This window comes from Protopterus annectens, chromosome 14.part0 (genome assembly GCF_019279795.1).
Source record: "Protopterus annectens isolate FY-2018-M chromosome 14.part0, PAN1.0, whole genome shotgun sequence".
NCBI classification, from domain to species: Eukaryota; Metazoa; Chordata; order Ceratodontiformes; family Protopteridae; genus Protopterus; species Protopterus annectens.
Genome location: NC_056748.1, coordinates 1,054,835,217 through 1,054,854,594, shown reverse-complemented (window position 1 = coordinate 1,054,854,594; position 19,378 = coordinate 1,054,835,217). Strand labels below are relative to the sequence as shown.

The 19,378-nt window shown below is 40.0% G+C and overlaps 1 protein-coding gene across 1 annotated transcript in view; it reads right to left on the bottom strand.

Annotated features, from left to right (window-relative positions):
• The window catches only part of PRXL2A (peroxiredoxin like 2A), a 441,868-nt gene that overhangs the window by 227,961 nt on the left and 194,529 nt on the right, over positions 1-19,378 (bottom strand). Inside the window, exon 4 of the mRNA XM_044056873.1 lies at positions 17,628-17,768. Coding sequence (XP_043912808.1) covers positions 17,628-17,768 — 141 coding nt within the window. The remainder of the gene's footprint in view (positions 1-17,627; positions 17,769-19,378) is intronic.

Genomic DNA, 19,378 nt, shown 5'->3' with positions numbered 1-19,378 from the left:
TGTTTCTCCTCATCCTGATCAGCCATATTAAATCAAAAAGGCAACAAAAGGGAAAGGCCTCAATAACACAGTATAAAAACACAAAAGGAGTTAAATGGCCCAGAAAGACAAAAACAAAGGGTTAAATAACACCATAAGTCACTAACAATCTGCTGTTTAACAAATCTAAAGAATAACCAACAAGGTTCCAAAAGGGAAACCTAGCCCTCTAATTTAAATGGGCTCTATGAATTAAATAAGCGCACACACTCAAACTAAGACTAAATAATTTAGTCTACTATCTAAATATTCAGAGAAAGCACTAAACTACTATATCAAATTTTTAAAGGGAAAGGGAGATAAAGGCCTAAATATAAATGGCCACGAAAGTTAGAAAAATAACTTACTACGAAGATACAACAGAAAATACCTAAAGTATCTTACAGTATCTTACAAAGAGAAGAAACAAAAGGAGTAGTAATCCCCACTCTAAGAAGTATACAATATTCTAGAAAATATAATAAAGAAGTTTCACTGGCCAGAGCTGTTTAGGATCCTCCGATCTGTTGCATCGGCAAACAAGATCCAAGGTAACACAGGGTGCATCATGGGATAGGGAGTTGGCCTTGAGCTGGTTAGAGACCTTGAGCTTTGCAGTTGTACAAGTCAGAGCCGAGGATCGGCTCCGAACCCATCAGTAAGAATGAACAGCAAGCTAGAACTTCACATAATTCCTTTGCTTGTATTAGGGATTGCTTTGTGCTTCCAGCTCTAAAAGACTTTGAGCCCCAGCTCTCACACACGAGCTGAGAGAGGAGCCATGCACTTTGTAACTATCCTAGGTGCTGTAATAAATCTAAAGGGTAGGGTTCTGAGTTAGTAATGACTAGCTCCCACTCAGAAGTGTAGGAACTTGATTGACGGATTGTTTTTATATGCAAGTAGACATTTTGAAGGTTCAAACAGCACATTCAATCTCCAGTCTGTAGAACAAGGAAGAAATGACTGCACAGTAACCGACAAGAAATTGTCTTTCTTTATAAAGTGAGTTTAGTGACCAAGATGCAATATTGGCTTGAGGTCCTTCTTGGGTACCAAGAAGAATAATCTCAAAACACATTCTTTCAATGTCTGATGGGACCTCTTGGATTGTTCTTTTCTGTTGTTGATTTGTTACCTCTTGTAATGCTTTCTTCATGCAGTGGGACATCTGGGAGAGAGGATGGCATGAGCGTCACCTGTGAAAAATATACTCAGTAGTCTCTGAATACAATTTTTCTGACTCATCTGTCTTGAGTTAAGGTCAGCTGTTTTGTGGATACAGGCATACCTCTCAACTGTACAGTTTTTCACAGAATATCCAGATTTTGCCGCATAATTTTGGTCCATTTTTCATAAAATTGTGGTTTTCTGGCAAATTAGTAGCAATTAGTCTTTAGACTGAAGTCAGGAAATAAAGATAGACATTTGAGTTCGACTTCATACCCTTCAGAAAATTTATGCTAATGTAAAACCCGTTATTCTATCAATTTTCTAAGTTTGTAAGAGCAATATTTAAAAACTGCCCATATTTTTGTGCCTTTAATCCCACTTTCACTTATGGCTTTGTCCAGATTTCCTGCTCTAAGAGGTTGAGAGGTATGGACATGGAAATGTGACCCTTGACTGCCTCCAGATATGGACAGCTGGGAAATGTGACCCTTGACTGCCTCCAGATATGGACAGCTGGGTAGCTCTTCACGGGTTTTGTTAACTATTCCCATAGAAGGAACATAGAACACCTGGGTTTTGTGAACAACCTCTGCCTCTGGGGTGGTGTGGCCATTGAAGAACCCACCACACACACATGGTTGGTCCAGATTCTTCTCTGGTGGTATGGGACCTGTTGGTATTTACAAAACTAAAGGTTCTCTGCTCCTTACTGGTTCCATTTGAAGGACTTTTTTGTGAGTCTGAGAACCTTATTCCAACAGCAGACTGGTCTTGTCATCCTGTTCACTCTCCAACAGTTGTGCTTTGACTTTTGGATTGAAAAGAGTGGACCCACCAAAAGGGCACTGGCAAATGCTGCCTTGAAGCGGTCTGCAAATTCTGCCAATCTGAGGTAAGCTTGATTTCTCATTATTAAGCCTGACCTAGCTGCTCTCGTTGCTCCATCTCTGGTGTTATGAAGCAACCACATGGACTGTGTGGATAAGGCATTTACAACCAACACATAGGACTTAAATTGTTTTCAGGTATCTCAAGGTTGCAACTTCCTGTGGCAATCAAGGGTCTTTCCCATCAACTCCCTCTGGAACCCAGTCATACGTTTCCAGTACAATAGACTTCCTCTTATCTGGTCTCACTGGGACTGGACCTTAGGCTGGATAAACGAATGGCTGGTTAATCAGAAAATACATATAAAATAGCATTCATAGGTTATAAATCAGCTAGAATAACGGGATGTGTGTTACTATGCATTTTTTAATGAATATGAAATCAAACTCAAATGTCTGTCATTACGTAGCCCACAGGAAGCAGAAGTGTCATTCTTCTCTGTTGTCTTTTCCTAGAGCTACAGCAGAAATTTGATGGCCAGTTAAAGAGAGGCCAGATAAGAGGGAGTCTACTCTAGTTTAAGGAGCATATTGCAAAAGTACTTGATGCATAAACACACTCCCCTAAGGGGCCCATCATTCTGATTCCTTATCTAGAGTATGGTACCATGAACATCCTTGGGGAATTCTCTTCTTGTGGCAGCTGGGATCACAATGGAATCAACAAGCTGTCCCTAGGTCCAATGTGGGCTGTTCCTGGGAGTCCACAAACATCTGTCAGACTATTGTGGGACTGATTCAGCTATGCTGGATTCCCTCCATGCATGCTGACAAACCAGGTCTACCATCTTATTCAGGGTGAACTATTCAGGTTGCTGATGGGTAGGACTGGAACAACTCCTGAATTCTCTTCCTCAGGAGTGTTGGGGTCAGTGGGCCAAGATCCCCTCTGCATCACCATTTCAAGGATTATGCCAATTTTTAGGTCTTTTGGAGGAGATTATGGCATGCTTCTTCATCAAGATCCATGTCAGGGCCAGTACAAGTGCTTCCTTTTCCATGCCCTCTTTCTGGGAGCTCCTAGGGTAGATTCAACCAAGTGGTCAGAAAAGGAGTCAGTCCTTCAGAAAGGATAACAACTGAAGGTGCCAGACCAGTAGCTGTTCACAGAAATGGCAGATGTGAACTGTGGCTTTTCCACTTTTAGCAGAACACAAGTATTCCACCACTGTAGTGCCAAACCCAGCAATAGGCACCAAGACCATCAAAAACTAAGGGACCCACCCACAACAGTGTCAGCACTAATCCCTTGATCTCACAGCATCCAGAGTAGAGCCCAGAGCTGGCACTGAAAGCCAGGGTTTTGGCACCAAAGTGTGTATGCCAAAAATGTTGACACTGCGAATGGCCCAGATGATATCAGGTCAACCTTGATATCAAAGCTTCAGAGCAGACCATCTCTGGCCTAGTGGGAATCATTGCCAGAGTAATTGTCTTCAGTGGTAATATACAGAGGAATCCAGCACCACTGTGAAGGTCACCGTCAACTATCACCCCCGATGGTCTCAGTGCCAGTACTTGACCAGGCATAGGAACCTTTGATATGGATAGTGCAGCCTTGCCCAAAGTCTCTGTAGGAACAGGAGGCACAAAGACTATATCTAATTCCATTTGGGTCTTCAAGCAGGCCATCATCATCATGTTCTCCCAATACAAAGGTACTGTAGTACCATGTACCATCCTGAAAGATCTACAGGACACAGATCAAGCTGGCCTAAAGTGAATATGTTTTGATAGCTCATGCTCAAAAGTTGTTAGCTAGTCTTCTCCTCAGAGCTGATTAAGAGCAGCCCATTTGCTTGAGTCTAGAAACTAATAGAATACAGAAGTATGAGAGGGAGCCAGTTGATGGGGGTGAGACGACTCCAATGTGGTGTTAGCAAGTGATGGGAAAGGTGTTGTCATCCTCTGAATGCTTCCATTTCCCCTTCCTCTTTTTTGGTCGATTACCATCCTGAATAGAATCTCTTAAGTAAATCTTTCAGTATCAACTTATTGCACCTATGTAAGAGTATTCTCTCACTGGAATTTTTACATATACTGCAGTCTACCCTTAAATGTTCTGACCCCAGGAATATGACAAAAAGATTGTGTAGATTGTCTGGCGAAAGTTTGTGACCATACTTTTAATAGTTTTGAAACACAGAGGCTTTTTCTTTACCCTTTATAACAATAGCGAAGTACCACCAGTAAGTACCAGAAAAATATAACAAATATTCACTGTCAAGGTAACAGCATGGTGACTTAAACACAAAGTCACCAGAAATTACCACCACCTAAAGGCCTAAGAATTACAGGCTTGGAAAGGCCTAACTGTATAAAACACAGTAATGATTAGACAAATTTGAATACAGCTAGAAAAATCTATTACAGAAATATTTCCCAAGACAATGAAACCAGTAATACTACTTGTACAAAGAGGGAATGGAAAACATTTTTTGATAGAAAGTGAGAGAATAAGAAAATCAGAGAGAAAAACATAAGAAAAAAAATTGAAATCGCTAACTTAATGTATAAACTATTGAACTTTTAACAATCTTTATAACTGAAAATAGCATCTGTAGTTGCTGTAGAGGAGAGATCCATCTGCTGTTTGAAAAAACTGCAATGAGACCTGAAGATAAGAATCACTCTACTGTTGGAAGTGGGAAATGCTTAAGCTTCCAGAGAGCAAAATGCTGTTGAAGAAAATATGCCTGTGGAGTTCAGTGTAAACAGTTACAGGATGTGGATTGGATCAACTGGTTCAGGAGGCATGGATAGCTTCTCTAACAGACAATTAACACAGATGGTGGAACAACCCTCCTTCTAAGCAGTCCAAGATGCAACACCTCCTTTAGATAACATTTTACTGTTATTTGGGAATATGAAGGGAGGTGCAGAGTAAGGCACACTGAGATACCAAAAGCATAGTCCTTTAAGGAAGCATAACATAGGCCTGTGTTGTCAAGGTCTGACAGGTAATAAAGAACAGTAACACAAACTGCATTTGGATGTCGGTCTTCAGATAAGCACCAAAGGGGAAACTTGTGCTTGGTTTTCTAACCTCCTCCACAAAGTTTAACACGCTCTCTAAAAACCTGTCCAACTGACATGAGAGTTGGATCATTTGGACAGTTATCCTTAGGGTGGTCAGAATGGGGTGTACGGGAAATCTTTTTTTCTACGTCATGAAGTCCACATAATGAGTTATGATTTTTGGCTGTTCCCTTGCTAGACTTAGCAGGCAACAGAACCAATGATCTGGAGGAGAAAAGGGGGCTATCAAAGGTTCACAGAAGGTTACTAGGCTAACGGCCCTGGAGCCCTTACAAGCATAGCCACATTTATCCCAAGTTGCCACAATTGTCAGTGGGTAGGTGACTGAAGTTCGCAGAGGTAAGGATCTATGGTAGTTAACGACTTCCTATGTCCAGAAAGAAGTGGCAGTCTCTGTTAACATCATTGGGGACTCCGTGATTGCTCCCAATTTGCAATCATCAGTGGAAGTCAACCATTTATAACAGGCATGATCTACCTTTAACGAATCCGAACCGGGTGTGGTCCATAGTTTGTAAATTATCTATGTCCTTATTAATAAGGTCCATCCATATCTTTTCCATGTCTTACAGATGCGATTGTAGCCAGTTCGCGAGACTGTGGTTAAAACAGGAATACAAGGGTCTCTCTCTTCAGATAACAGGTTGAGGAATTCTGATTTATGGTCTGATCGGGGCAGTGCAATGTTCTCCCATGTTAAAGTACTATGGCCAGGACATTTGAGCCTCTTGTGGATGTGTTGGCTAGCTGTTCCACAGCATTTGCACTGAGAAAGTCCAAGAACCTCTGAGCCACCACGTTTGTGATTGTGTACGTTTCCCAGTAAGATGGTAAGATAATTAAATCTCCCATGAGTAAGGTGTTGGGCTGTATGGCAAGTGACTCCAGTAAGTCCAAGTATGCTTTTTCTGTTTCATGGTGGGGGATCTATAGTTAGCAATAATGTGGTAGGGGCTTTGACTATAATTAATTGAGCATGGAGTAGCTCAAGAGAGTCATACTGCTTGACTAGTCTCGAGGTATACTTATCCTTAATGAAGATGGATACACCTCCTTTCTTTCATGCTCAGTTTGTGGTCTGAACGTATAGAAGGCATTGAAGCCCTGCATTGCCATGGTGCTTTCTGTGCCTTTGAATCATGTCTCAGTGACTACACAAATGTCAGCATCTTAGAAAGTGAAAAGTGCTTCCAGGGAGTGCAGTTTCTTGTCTAGACTCTAAACATTAAGCACCAGTACTCTGAGTTTATCTACAGAGGATTTTGTTATGTTGAGTGGTTATTTTGACACTGCCCAAAAAAGGCAGAATAGAGGTGGCTAATGCCTTTGCCAGTATCCGAAAGCCTAGAGGAGACAGGTGCAGACCATGTCTGGTGAAGCAGCGTGGCCTGTCAACCAAGTTTTTCAAGGTTGACAGATACTGGATCCCCTTAGACTGACAACAGAAGCTAAGCCAATTGTTAAAGTCAATCATTTTTTGTTTGCATTGTGGCATCACCTTTAGAGTTGGTAGAATGCTTCTTAAGACTAGGCTTATACTAGCCTGCGACACAGTCTGGAAGCTCAGTCATATCTCTCTTGATATAGTCCAGTCAGGTACATCTCAAGTTATTCACCCCCCACATGAACTATGATGGAGTCATACTGGTACATGCGGTTGAGTGACAAAGGATCCTGGCATCTGGCAGACAGCTAACTGTAACCTGGTCCTTATCCAGCCTGGTGAGGGGAACATCTGTGTGTCTCACAATGGAGTCACCTATGACTAATACATTAGGTTTTGTGGTATTATGCCTTATGGGCCTATTTGTTGAGACATTGATGTGTGTTATTATTTGATGTAGATGTTTTTTGCATTGTTATACAAGTAGGTGGTTTCCATTTGGGAGCCCTCTGATCTTATAGTAAGTTACTAGTGAGTACCTCCTCATAAGTGGGTTTATGTGCTATGTCCTTATTTAGTGTGGGAAGTGTATGTGTGCTGACAACCAGTTTGACATTTGATTTGTCATTATGTGACAGTCTTGCTTCCAATTTCATAGTGTAACTACATCTTTCACATAAAGAGCTTGTTTCAGTATGACAAATACCCTGTCCCCTTTGATTGTTTAGAATACTCTGAGGATCAACGGTAAAAAGAGAAATAAACCTGCCCAATTTAGGGAGAAGGCACCTATTTTCCAAGTTGTTGTAGCTGCTGCTCTGCAGCAGAAATTTCTCAGCTACCTGTTTTCTGGAGAATGGAGAGAGTCGACTTTTGGCACACCGGACTTGTTGATTAGCTCTAGGAAGACTTCCATGGTCAACATCTACGTGTAGTGGTCTACCTGCAAGCTGTTCAGTTTGCTACAAAATTCTCTTGAGAATTACAGGCCATTCTGAGGGTCAAACCTGACTCCTAATGCAATTTCCCATCTCTCATGGCTACATAACTAATCTTCACAGAATGTAGGAGTGCCCCCCCCCCTTTGTTTGTGGTATTGTCTGCAAGGATTTAGAGTGTACACTATACACTAAGCTGTTTGAATGCTTTTTATGTTAGCATAATAGCCATACATTCTTACTCATGCTTTTGTCCCATATGCCCAGAATGTTTAGGTATTCCATATAGGATCTGCAAGCTAAGGTCAAGGAAACTGTGGGTAGTGTCTGGGTAGGCTGTGCTAGTCTGAAAAGCACCTCCAGAATGAAGTGTTGCTGCACTTTCCAACATGAGAGTTCTTTATGCAAGGTAGGATAAAGATGGGGCTGATAAGAACCGGCAGCATTGACAATGTGCTGTGACGATGTGGGGTTTTGCCATCTGTGCCAGGGAGAATAGGGCAGTGCATGTGTATGCCAGCATAGTTAGCTGGAGTTTTGTAAATAATTTTGTAAATAATTTTGTGTCATTTGACCATCACACTGACTTGCGCAGATGCTTGTGTTAGAAATGTATCAAAAGTGTTATTATAACTGATTAAATGTTTATGTTTAAACAAAGAATTCTGGAAGGGAAGAGTAGAATTTTTCAAAATTGTTCTATAATTTTCAAATACTGTAACAGATCTTAGCAAAGCTCTGAATGTGTATTGTACCAGAGTCAGGTGATAAAATATGGAACGCTCACAGCAGTTTAGTTTTTTTTCTTTGGAGCCTGGTATAAAGATCTATGTCAGTTATCACAGTCAGTTAGTTGAGTTAGTTAGTTCAGTTTTAGTTAGAAGCTCATCACCTTGCCTTGTTGAATTAAGCATCTCAGTATCTAATCTTGCCTTGCTGTATTAATTAAGTTAGCTAGGGAACAATTATTCTTTAGACGGTCAGTAGATAAGTATTGTTTTTTGTTGTTTCTTTGTTTGAATCTGTCCAACTGTGTTATTTTTATTTCTCCTGTGATTGAAACTCTGGTGTTTATTGTATTTGTATACTTAGTATTCTCATGTTTATATGTCTATTTTATTATTACATTTTGTATACATTTCATTGTGGCTGGTCTTTTAGAGTGTATTTTTAACATCTTGAGAGTACTTGTGCTTATTTTAGTGATGCAATGGCCACTCTGAAAAGACTTGCTGCTTTGGTTACACTCTACCATTTATATTACTATCGATTTTACTCAGTATAATTGGATACCCTTGTAACAGCCTGAGAGTAGTTGACTGGTGGCAGTGTGGTTAACCTATAGTCTGGGCAGAAGGGGCACAGCTGTGAGTGAGTGAGTGAGTGAGTGAGTGAGTGAGTGAGTGAGTGAGTGTGAAAATCAAATACCCAGGTGTGGGTGTGTCTGCTACTTCAAACTGGGACACAGTGCTCCAAAGTTGAGTCATGTTTGGGATCTGGAGAGACAGATAGTCAAGTTCCAGGTCTGGAGTGGGTTTCCTGTGTGCTCTTGGGGGAAACGGTGCTTGATGCAGAGAGCTGCATCTGAAAATACTGTGTAAATCCATTTCTGTTTTAGTGACCATCTCTCACCGATGTCAGTGGTGAGAATTGAGGCTCCTTGATTACCGGCTCGGGGTAGAGAGGCCATCACATGTGCTTCTAAGGTATCCCTGCAACTTCCTCTTGTGTAGTTTTCCCACTGGTACTATAAGGATGCAAGCTGTCCAGTAACCCAAATCTCCAAGGAAATCCCTTGCTGTAATCAAATCCTTCTCTAGGGCATTCTAAAGACAATCAGAGACAATACTCTTGTCCTCTAAAAGGAAATCCTTCTCTAAATCTATACCCAACAGTGCCCCCCAACACCAAAAGTTCTCTGTCAGTGTCAAGTTTGACTTGGTTATGTTGAACAAAAGACCCAGTTCTTGAAAACATGTAAATGAAGGGTGAAATTCAAGGACTTCTGGATCTTCGCCAGTGAGCCTGTTTGAATGAGACAGTCACCCAGTTTTGGGTAGATATGGATGCCCTTTGTCCTGCACAAAATAAGCTATTAATGGAGGTAGGCATTTTGTATGGAGCATATGTGCAGCTGACAAAAGGCAAGAAGGTAAATAGGTAATTAAAAATCTCTGTTTCAAATCTTAAAAGAAAAAAAAAATCTGATTCCTTGCTAATGGAATATATATAGTTAGGTAAAACTTCATGTCCAGGGCAACCAAAAAGGCCTGAAGGGACAAGAGAGGTAGAGGCCTTGCAGAGTCAAAATTCTGAGTTTTGGGGTAATTAGAAATTTGTTCAGTCTGGACAAATCTAGAATGTCTCTGTATGCCTTCTTCTATAGTCAATCGATAGAATTTTGAGTAAAATCCTGAACTTTTTTTTTCTGCTTTGGGTACCCTAACTGAAGTCCCCTATTCCTGCAGATCTTTTAGCAGAGGCGAGACCATGCCCACGGTCTTTTAGCTTTGAGAGGACATGCTCAATCTTTGGTCTAGAATTTCAATTTGCACCCCTGTTTCAGCATCCACAAGCCCTAAATATTGCTTTCCCATTTTTTGGCTGCCATCCTGTTGTCCAGGAAGACAGAAGAGGGACAGCGTTTGCTTTTGGCAATGGGGAGGGCCCAAGTGTGATTTTTCAAAGGGGGAGAGGTAGCAAAGCTGAGTCATGGCCCTAATGGCCTCCATGATTTTCTTTAGGTTTTGCTTAACATTTACTCCTAAACTTGCCCTTCTTATTCTCACTTGCCTTACTTTTCACTTGCTTAAAGTTATAACTACCACAATTTGCTTGGGTAGTTTCTGTTTAACTTAGGTGGCTGTGAATTAAAAAGCTGTTTGATGGATTGCACACACAGCTTTTCTCCCACCAATCTTTTGAAAACCCCTTCAAGGAGAGGTTCCAAAGAGATGATCCTTATCAAAACATGCATTAAGGAGCTCAGCCTTCACACGGTTTGGCAGAGGTTCACACGCTTTGCATACTCAGGCATTTCCCTGAATAACTGACCCGGTAGCTTTTGACCTACAAGATGTACCCAATGCATAAAAACCCATTTCTTGGACTGCCTGGCAAACTGTGCTGAAAGGTCACATAATTCAAGCATCTCCTGTTTCAGACCCTTGTCAGTGATCACCTTCATCTTAGATCGCAATGTATAGTAGAATTTGCTGGTGGTACAGCATATGGATCGGGCAATTTCAAGCTCTGAATGCCAGGATAGCAGGGGTACACACATTTTTCCATAAGTCTGCTGAGAATGCTACTCTTCCTGCCATTGGGTATGGAGTTCCTGGATGGAAACAAACAGAATCCTTGCTGAAACCCAGGAACACAATAGCTGGACCAACCAAAGGGCTCTTATGCAAGAACCTTTGGGAATTCTGGCTCTGGTAGATCAGGTCAGATTTTTTAGTAGAAGGGGGGATCTTGGCTTCAAAAATGCCATAACAAATGTATCCTCCACAGGACATCACTTACAAGAGATACAGCTAGCACTCAAGGCTCAAGCAAGCACATGAAAACTATCTGACCTTGGCCTGTGAGGCTTCCAGTAAAACTTTTCTTTCATTTTGCAGAATGTCTCTCCAAAGTAGACAATCTCAGTAGGTGAAGAGTGAAAATAAGTTGCCTTCTGTGTTACACTCAAACAGAAGCATAATAGAACTAGCCAATACAAGCCAGTTAATCTGCCACTATTGTCTGTGGCATTATGTCAGTGAACAAACCCAATATGTTAATACTGCAACCGTAATTTCAGTCAGGACATCAACTGCTGTGTAGAAGACTTGGAAGTGGAATGGATTGAATGCCCACTCAACCAAGGCTAAAGCATGATAGCAAACACTAGTCTGGTCTACCAAATTTTATGCCTCAGCTTTTCCAAAGAAACTGCCCTAAAGTCCCTGGTTCATGGATTGGTGGCTGAGTCCTCCAAGAAACTCCTCACAAACTAAGACTGAGAGAACACCACCTGCACAGAGGCCTCACAGGCAGCTCTGATAGCTTCTATCTGGGACGAAATACCTGAGTCTGCAAGCGTTCATGCCAGAGGCCTTAAATAACACCAACTACAAAGTTAGGTGCTGTGAAAGTGCCCTAAGTTCATTATTGCTAGACCTACAGAAACCAGTGGCATCAGATGGACTACCTTCCATTTCCATTCACTTCTCCTTATGTTGCTTTTCAGTATATTTGTGTTTTGGAAACAGATTCCTGCAGGCCTTGAATGAAGTGATGGTGGTGTAGAATGAGACATGCACCCTCTTCTGAGCTGCAAACTTCCAGTGAGATTTCCCTCTCTTTCTGATTATCTTTGAAGTGAACCTGGCACAATGCAGGCAATGGGAATAAAAGCTATTATGAAGAATATGTTTCCAATAGTTATTAAGAAGCATAACTATACTATTTCAGCATCAGATTCACTACCAGACATAAGAACTGCTAACATAGCTACAAACATTTCCCCCTGCATGGTAGTTATCCTTTCTCTGGTGCATGACAATCACTGGACTGATAATGGTCAAGCATCATGCAATTGTACTGATTGTTGCAGCAAGAAAGATGACAAGGGCTAATGTCCCCAAAACACTGCTGACATTCTTGTGTTGGAGTAGGAAGCAGCTAGCTGAGGAAAATGAAGGAAGCTACAGCTCTGAAAAGTCAGGCCAGCCACGGGCTAACCTGCCCACAGGAAATCCTATAGAGGAGGACTACAATAGTGAATAAAAAGATGATCACTGAAGCTGAGATGGGCTACCAGCCACAACTCTAAGCTGTTATACCAGATGACTAGAGGCTTATGAGCTTCCCATAAACCATACGTTTCCTTTTTTTGTTTATTTATACTATTTACTGCACTTTTTTACTCCCTTCTGCCTACTTTAATACTGTATTTATATACTGTGTACTAACTACACTGTTGTACTGCAATTGTCTACCTTACTGTGCCTGTTAAATCAAATTTTATTGCTGTTTTCACTGATTACAAAACTCTTTTTTGCTATTTTCACTGTTTAAGTATTTGCTGGTACTTTTCACTGTTGCAAAGCAATCTGTTCTGCTTTTCCAGCCAGTGTTAAAATAACCGATTTGTTAGCAGTTTAAAACATTATTTAGAGTCTCCTTGCAGATTTTCTGCTTTTTTAAACATTCTTTAGTGTTAATGAGCTTAAACCTAATAAACTGCCGAAAAAAAACCCAGGCAGAAATATACATCCATTGAGCTCCTCCCTGATCGATCCTGAAAAGGCTCCCTTAGTAATAAGTCTTCAACCTACCATTATGGACATTTGGACCACCCTCGTTTCTCCTGCCAGCTTTGTTGACTTGGGTCTCTTGAGGTAGTGTAGCAATTGCCTCGTGTACACTGACAACACTCTTGTACAGTGTGTGATAGATGCAGCTACACCAAGAATCTTGAATCCATGCTCTCTTCCATTCAAAACAGTAACACGGAAAAGGCTGTCAACCCACCCACCACTACACGTGCACAAAAGTACCACTACTCATACACATAGTATGCATCTAACACAAAAAACACCATATGTGGAGGTTCTCTCAAAAAACCTACCAAGACACCAGAGGCCTCCAAAACACCAGATTGCTACAACTACATAGTTCCCACATCATGCATGACACATAGCAAGCAACCTCATTGTCTCACCTACCAAGCCTGCAAGGCATAATACTCAAAAAAACAAACTTTCTAGTCATTGCAGACTCAATAGTGGGACACACGGATGTCACACTCATCAGGTTGGACAATGAGAAAGTCACCGTCAGCTGCCTGTCCAATGCCAGGATTCGTCAGATCATGCATGCAATCAGGTCTCTCAGCAACAAATACCATTATGATTCTGTCATAGTTCATGTTAAAGTGAACGATCTGAGATGAACTTCTCTGGACTAAATGAATACAGCCATGATTGCGCTCTCTGAATATGCATCCAAGGCAGGTATGTCCCTAGCCTTGAGCAGCATACTACCCTCATGTAGAATCATGCGACAGTACAAACAAAAAATGATTGATTTCAATAATTGGCTTAATTTTTGGTGTCATTCAAAGGGGATCTAGTTCTTGACAGCCTCAAAAGCCATGTTCGCAAAACCACTCTGCTTTACCAGAGACAGTTTGCACCTGGCACCTCTAGGCTTTCGGCTGCTGGAAAAGGCTCTTACCTCCCTCATAGTGCCTTTTTTTTTAGGAAAGGTCTCAAACAAACAATGTGAAATTTGCTAGTCATAACAAACTAAGGCTCATGCTGCTAAATGCTAGGAGCTTCAACCAAAAACTGCACGCCCTGGAATCACTCCTATCACTGGAAGATGTAGATGTCTGTGCACTCACAGAAACCTGGTTCAAGGCCTAAGAGAACACCCCAGCCTTGCAAGGCTACAATGCATTCCACACCTTCATACCGCAAACTGAATGTGTGAGAACCAAAGGAGACGGTGTTTCTATCACCTCCTATATAGTTAAACCGGACAACTCCATGGAGTTGCTCCAAGTTCAGTTTATGGTCATAGGACCCCCATTCAATCCATGATGGTATCTGATTTCTCCCCTTCCTTTCCCATACTATCCTGTGCTTTTATGGTAGAATTTTATCCGTTATTAATTTAGTGGCACAGTAATACATTCCATTAAATCACATGGATCTCTATGGACGACTGTTACTGTGTTCATTTGTTTTATTCAAACTTCTAACTTTTGGGGTTTTATTGACCTTCTTTCATTGATCTTAATATGTCTATCCATCTCTATTAAATCAAGCAACTCTTCTCTTAGCTCATTTTCTTCTAAACTGAGGGCACATTTTTGTTTTCCATTTCCTGTGCACTTCCTATAGAAAGTTTTATAGCATCCTCCTGTGGCACATTCTCTTCAATTTCATCCTGTGTCATCCACTACTCTGTCATATGGGAACTCACTGGCCACTCCTCAACATTGACTGTATCAGCGTTCCCAAAATTTCCTGTTCCTTCTTTTGCTGTCCAGCTCCAAGTGAACATCTATAGTGGTTTCCTGTGGAAGGCTCCAAAATATCTTCATATAGCAACTGACCCACTGCTTCCCATTCCACAGTTTCTCCTTAACGTGGATGTCCATTGCTCTATCCTGCTGTGGTGTTTCCTCAGTTAGATTTTCTACATTAAATTCCTCACTTCGCAGGTACTCCATAACCTCAGTTTCTATTTCTTTAACTTCTCAGTTTCTAATCTTTTCCACTTTTCCTTTGTCTTCTTATTTTTTTGCATTGTAAAGTTTTAAATGTCTGGATTCTTTTGCGTGTATTTCTTTTCAAATATCTTTGGTGCTGCTCTTTTGATATTGATTAGTTTTTCTATCTCTTTTGCACAGGTATACTATATTAAATCTCTTTCTTTCCCATGTCCATATTTCTTCAGATGTCACCTGATCTTCCTGTTTATTCTTACTTTGGGGACTCGTTCCATCATGCTGTGATGTAACCTGTGTTAGACCTTCTACCCCAAATCCCTCACTTCACAGGTATTCCATAACTTCAACTTCTATTTTTTAACTACTATACTAATCTTCTTTTCTACTTTCCCGGTTTGTGATATTTTTTATTGTGAAATTGTCCATATCTGGATGCCTTTGCCTGTATTTCTCTTTGAATATCTTTGGTGCTGCCATTTTTGTATTGATTAATTTGGCTTTCGACTTTGCATAAATATTGCATCATATCAAATCTTTCCCATGTAAATATTTCTTTTTATACCTTTCAAAAATCTCTAGGTTTTGTTTATATTTTTGTACTTCTTCAGATCATGTTTTTCACAAATCTGTAGTATTAATGAACACAATTTTATTGGAAGCTTCTGACAGTCTTTCTTGTGGTAGTATTTTTCTTTCCTCTAATTTCTATCTTAATCTTTTTGTACAATTTGTGTCTAGAAATTCTGGGCTTCTTGCATGATAGTAACAATATATAATTTCTTTCTTATCTTCAATAGTCCGTCATTATGGCTCTTCTTTGGCCTATCAGTTTTTGTGATTTTTTTTGTGGACTGCTATTCCTTCTACAACAGGGGGGCATCCTTCCTCTGGGCCTGGCTTGGTCCCATTGTAGGAATGTTTCCACATTTTATACCTTTCCTATAAAAAATGACTGATGAAATAATAAACTGAAACCCTCAAAAGCACTCAGTCTTGATGGGTTTTTAATGTGGTCTTCCACCAGAAATAAAAAATAAGTCCCTAGTCTCACTGTATAATTTCATTATAAAAGCTGGGTTTTGTGGTGTATAGTTAAATCAATCAACCACAACATTTAAAGTTTGGGCTTCTTGATCCACAGTTTTAGAAATCAACCACAATATTTATTATAAAGCTTGGTGCTCACCCTAAGCTTATTAAAGTCTACTGGCCAATATCAATAGTCAGTTCTGATATCTCGATTTTCATCTTCATTCTAGCCACAAGATAAAAACAAATATTCGGGCCTAATTTTTCTCTTTCAGTCAGTGCTTATCTACAACATAAAAGCTACTAGTATATCACTGAATACAAATACAACAGAAAATGTATTTGCTCTTGATGCATAAAAAGGATTTGGCAGGGTACCAATTCTGCATTACCTTTATGCTCTTAGACACAATAAATTTTCAATCATTTATAAACACAACAGCAACCCTTCATATGTTGGCTTTTACATGCCTTGTCATGACTGGTATAACCTCAAACACCAGTACAAGTAGTTCAGGATACCAGACAAAGATTCCCACTGTCCTCTTATTTGCTCGGGTCTATATCAAAATTCCAAAGTAGTAAAACGTCAAACGTTAAAACATCGAACCCACAACATCGAATGATGAAAATAGCAAAGCCCCGAAACATCAACATCTTACCTAGGGCAAGATTTCGGTGGGCCATTCCATGGCTTCACTATTTCCTCCACTGTGGTGCGAGAGTTACGGACCTTAGGGTTAGGGTTAGGGTGCGGGTTAAGGTAAGTGTATGTATGGTGTAGTGTGGGGTTGGGTTTTGTTAACTGTATGTGTGTGTATTAATTGCTTTGTTTGTGTATAGTTTTGTAGGGTGTGTGTGCAATAGTTACGAACCTTAGGGTTAGGGTGCAGGTTAAGGTAAGTGGATCGTTAGTAATGTACGTTTGGTTTAGTGTGGGGTTAAGTTTTGTTAACTGTATGTGTGTGGTTTATTTATTTTGGTGTGCTTGTGTTGTGTGTATGTTTCTCAGAACAGCAAATTTTTTCCCTGGGAAAAAATTTGCTATTCTGAGCGTTCGATGTTATCAATATTTGAAATTCCAAGTTCGAACATATGGTGTTCGATATTTTGGAATTTCGAATATATGATATAGACACATTTGCTCACCCCCCCATAAGAACTCCTCTTACTTCCATCAAACATTTGTGAATTACAGGTTAATACTTATGTGGAAAGGAGCAAGAATTACAGTATTTACAGATGGCATTTTAATTTATTTTGAGAAAGTCTTTATATATTTGCAACCTAGTACTTGCACTGATAAAATGCACTGCAGTCTCCATAAATTCACCCTCAGTTCTCTAAGGAAACTAAACCTATTTCCTCATCACTACCCAAGGAGGCCACATCATTATAAAAGAAGAAAATTAAGACCCTATTGTATAATATAGTCTAAACACTACTTCAACCTGCCAGTGAAATCATCAGATGAATATTTTTCCAAGATTGTTCTTCGTGTCAATAGTAAGGTCCTGAAAATTCCACTAACAGCCAAAGTAATGAATCAAGTAATTCGGAAGTTTCTCTAGACCCATTGGACTCAAATTCCATCAACAACATTCAGATTAATGAACAATGAAGTATATACGGGACAAAAGGCATCACAGGACAAACCTAAGGAAGTTATTCACTCCAACTAATTGGGGGGTCTGAAATCTCCAAATATCAAACTTTTTTTGTGGTAAGCAGGTTCATCACATTACTGAATGCATCAAGAGTTTTGTTCTTCAAGTGAATTTCTTGGCATTATATCTGAATGCAGGGTAAGTTGGTTATAACTGGAGACTTCATCATAATCCTCTATGTCATGAGCAACAGCAAGTGATTCAAAGTAAACGAGGCTATACTTAACACACAATGTAAAAGTATGCAAGTTTTAATATACATACCTTTTCATCAAGGAAGATCTTCCCATTAAAATACGGCTGGAAATTCTGTATTTCTGTCATGATGTTTTCTTTTACAACAGCATAGAGGGGAATTCCCAGCTGGTCAAGCTGGGGCTTCAGAGAGGACAGCTCAGCTGCTTCCTGCAAGACATGTCAAAATATATTTGACAAACCTCAGGTAAGTGAAGGAAAGCAAGATGTGGACATCGCATATTTCAATATGATAAAGGAAAGGAAGAGAGAATTACCAGTAGCTCTGCAACATATAAAGAAAACCTTGCACCAATGAAGTACTAGTGCTTTGTCTCCACTTTTATCTGTCATTAGCCAGCTGTTTCAAGCCTGCCTGTCAAAAGGTATGAGGTAATGTATGTGTTCCAACACCCACCAAGGCCCAGTGTGCCTCCCGTTCCTCAGCCTTTGTCCATCTTGTTCAAGTTTCAGTGTTACTGTATTATGGGACTTTGCATACATAACTCTATATGCAGCTATTGTTTGCATAATTTGCAGGCATTTGCTGATTTTTACTTTTAATAACTTCACTTAGTTTGCTTATCTACTCTTCTTTACATGATTTTAATTCAGTGCAACACAGACTGCATGCACTCACATCCCAGCAGTTGATGTGAGTTTAGTATTATAAATAGGATTTTGTTCACTAAGGATCCTTCTTATCACACACATCATGCCCTCCACACAGACCTATACAATTTTTGCAACCCTCACTAAGGATCCTTCTTATCACACACATCATGCCCTCCACACAGACCTATACAATTTTTGCAACCCTCACAAGGGTGCACACTCTTGGCACTTGATCTGATGAATTCCAACACCTGGGTGAAAGTGCATAGCCTCCTCATCATGACCAATTCACATAATTATTTCCTGTCCAGATTTAGGTGTTAGAATCCGTTTGTACAATCTTTACCATTATAGGTTCCTAGATAAGTACTAGGCTTGCTGCCCTTGCAGGTCATTTTAAGCCTAGGCAATTTCCCTTTTTGTGCTCAAATTAATCTGTCCCCATTTGGTTATAGATTGGCCTTACAAATGCCATAGTCGATAATTATATATTAGCCCTAATAAGAATAACTGGGATCACACCATTTGAGGGGACCATTCCATACTTATCTTCCACATCCATCTTTATCTTGGAATGACCCTGATACCTCCTCTTTCATAACAACCTGACAAGAGCTTAGGGATGGGAAGTTACTCTGCACTGAAACTGATGGACTGTAACTTGAGCTTTGCACTGTTCAATTCAGTTAAGAAATACTGTTACTCCGCATTGGCATTGATCTGAACAAGTCTACATCTCTTGAATTCATCCAAACTGCGTTATTAAAAGGCTAAATATACTAAATATTCAGTTGAAATGTAAAGCTGTCTGTCCAGGCAAGTTATTTCTTGTCTAAGAGAATTTCGATCTGTTTAACTTTTCCTGCCTGCCCAAGAAGTGTTAAATCATCATCACAGAATTTATTCTGTAGCTCTATGGCATGATCTTTTACTTCACATCTTACCTCTTCCTCTGCATATTACTTGTACATTCTTTAATTTCTTCCTTCATTTCATATTTAAAATTATCTCCTTCAATCTACAGAGTCTAATCACCTCATTCCAGTTCAATCAACTTTCTGCATCAATTAACCTATTTCTACAACAACATGCTAGAAAATGCCATTGACTTTCCAAACAATCATTTTAATGACATATGATCAAAAATTACAATAAAATGCATTGCA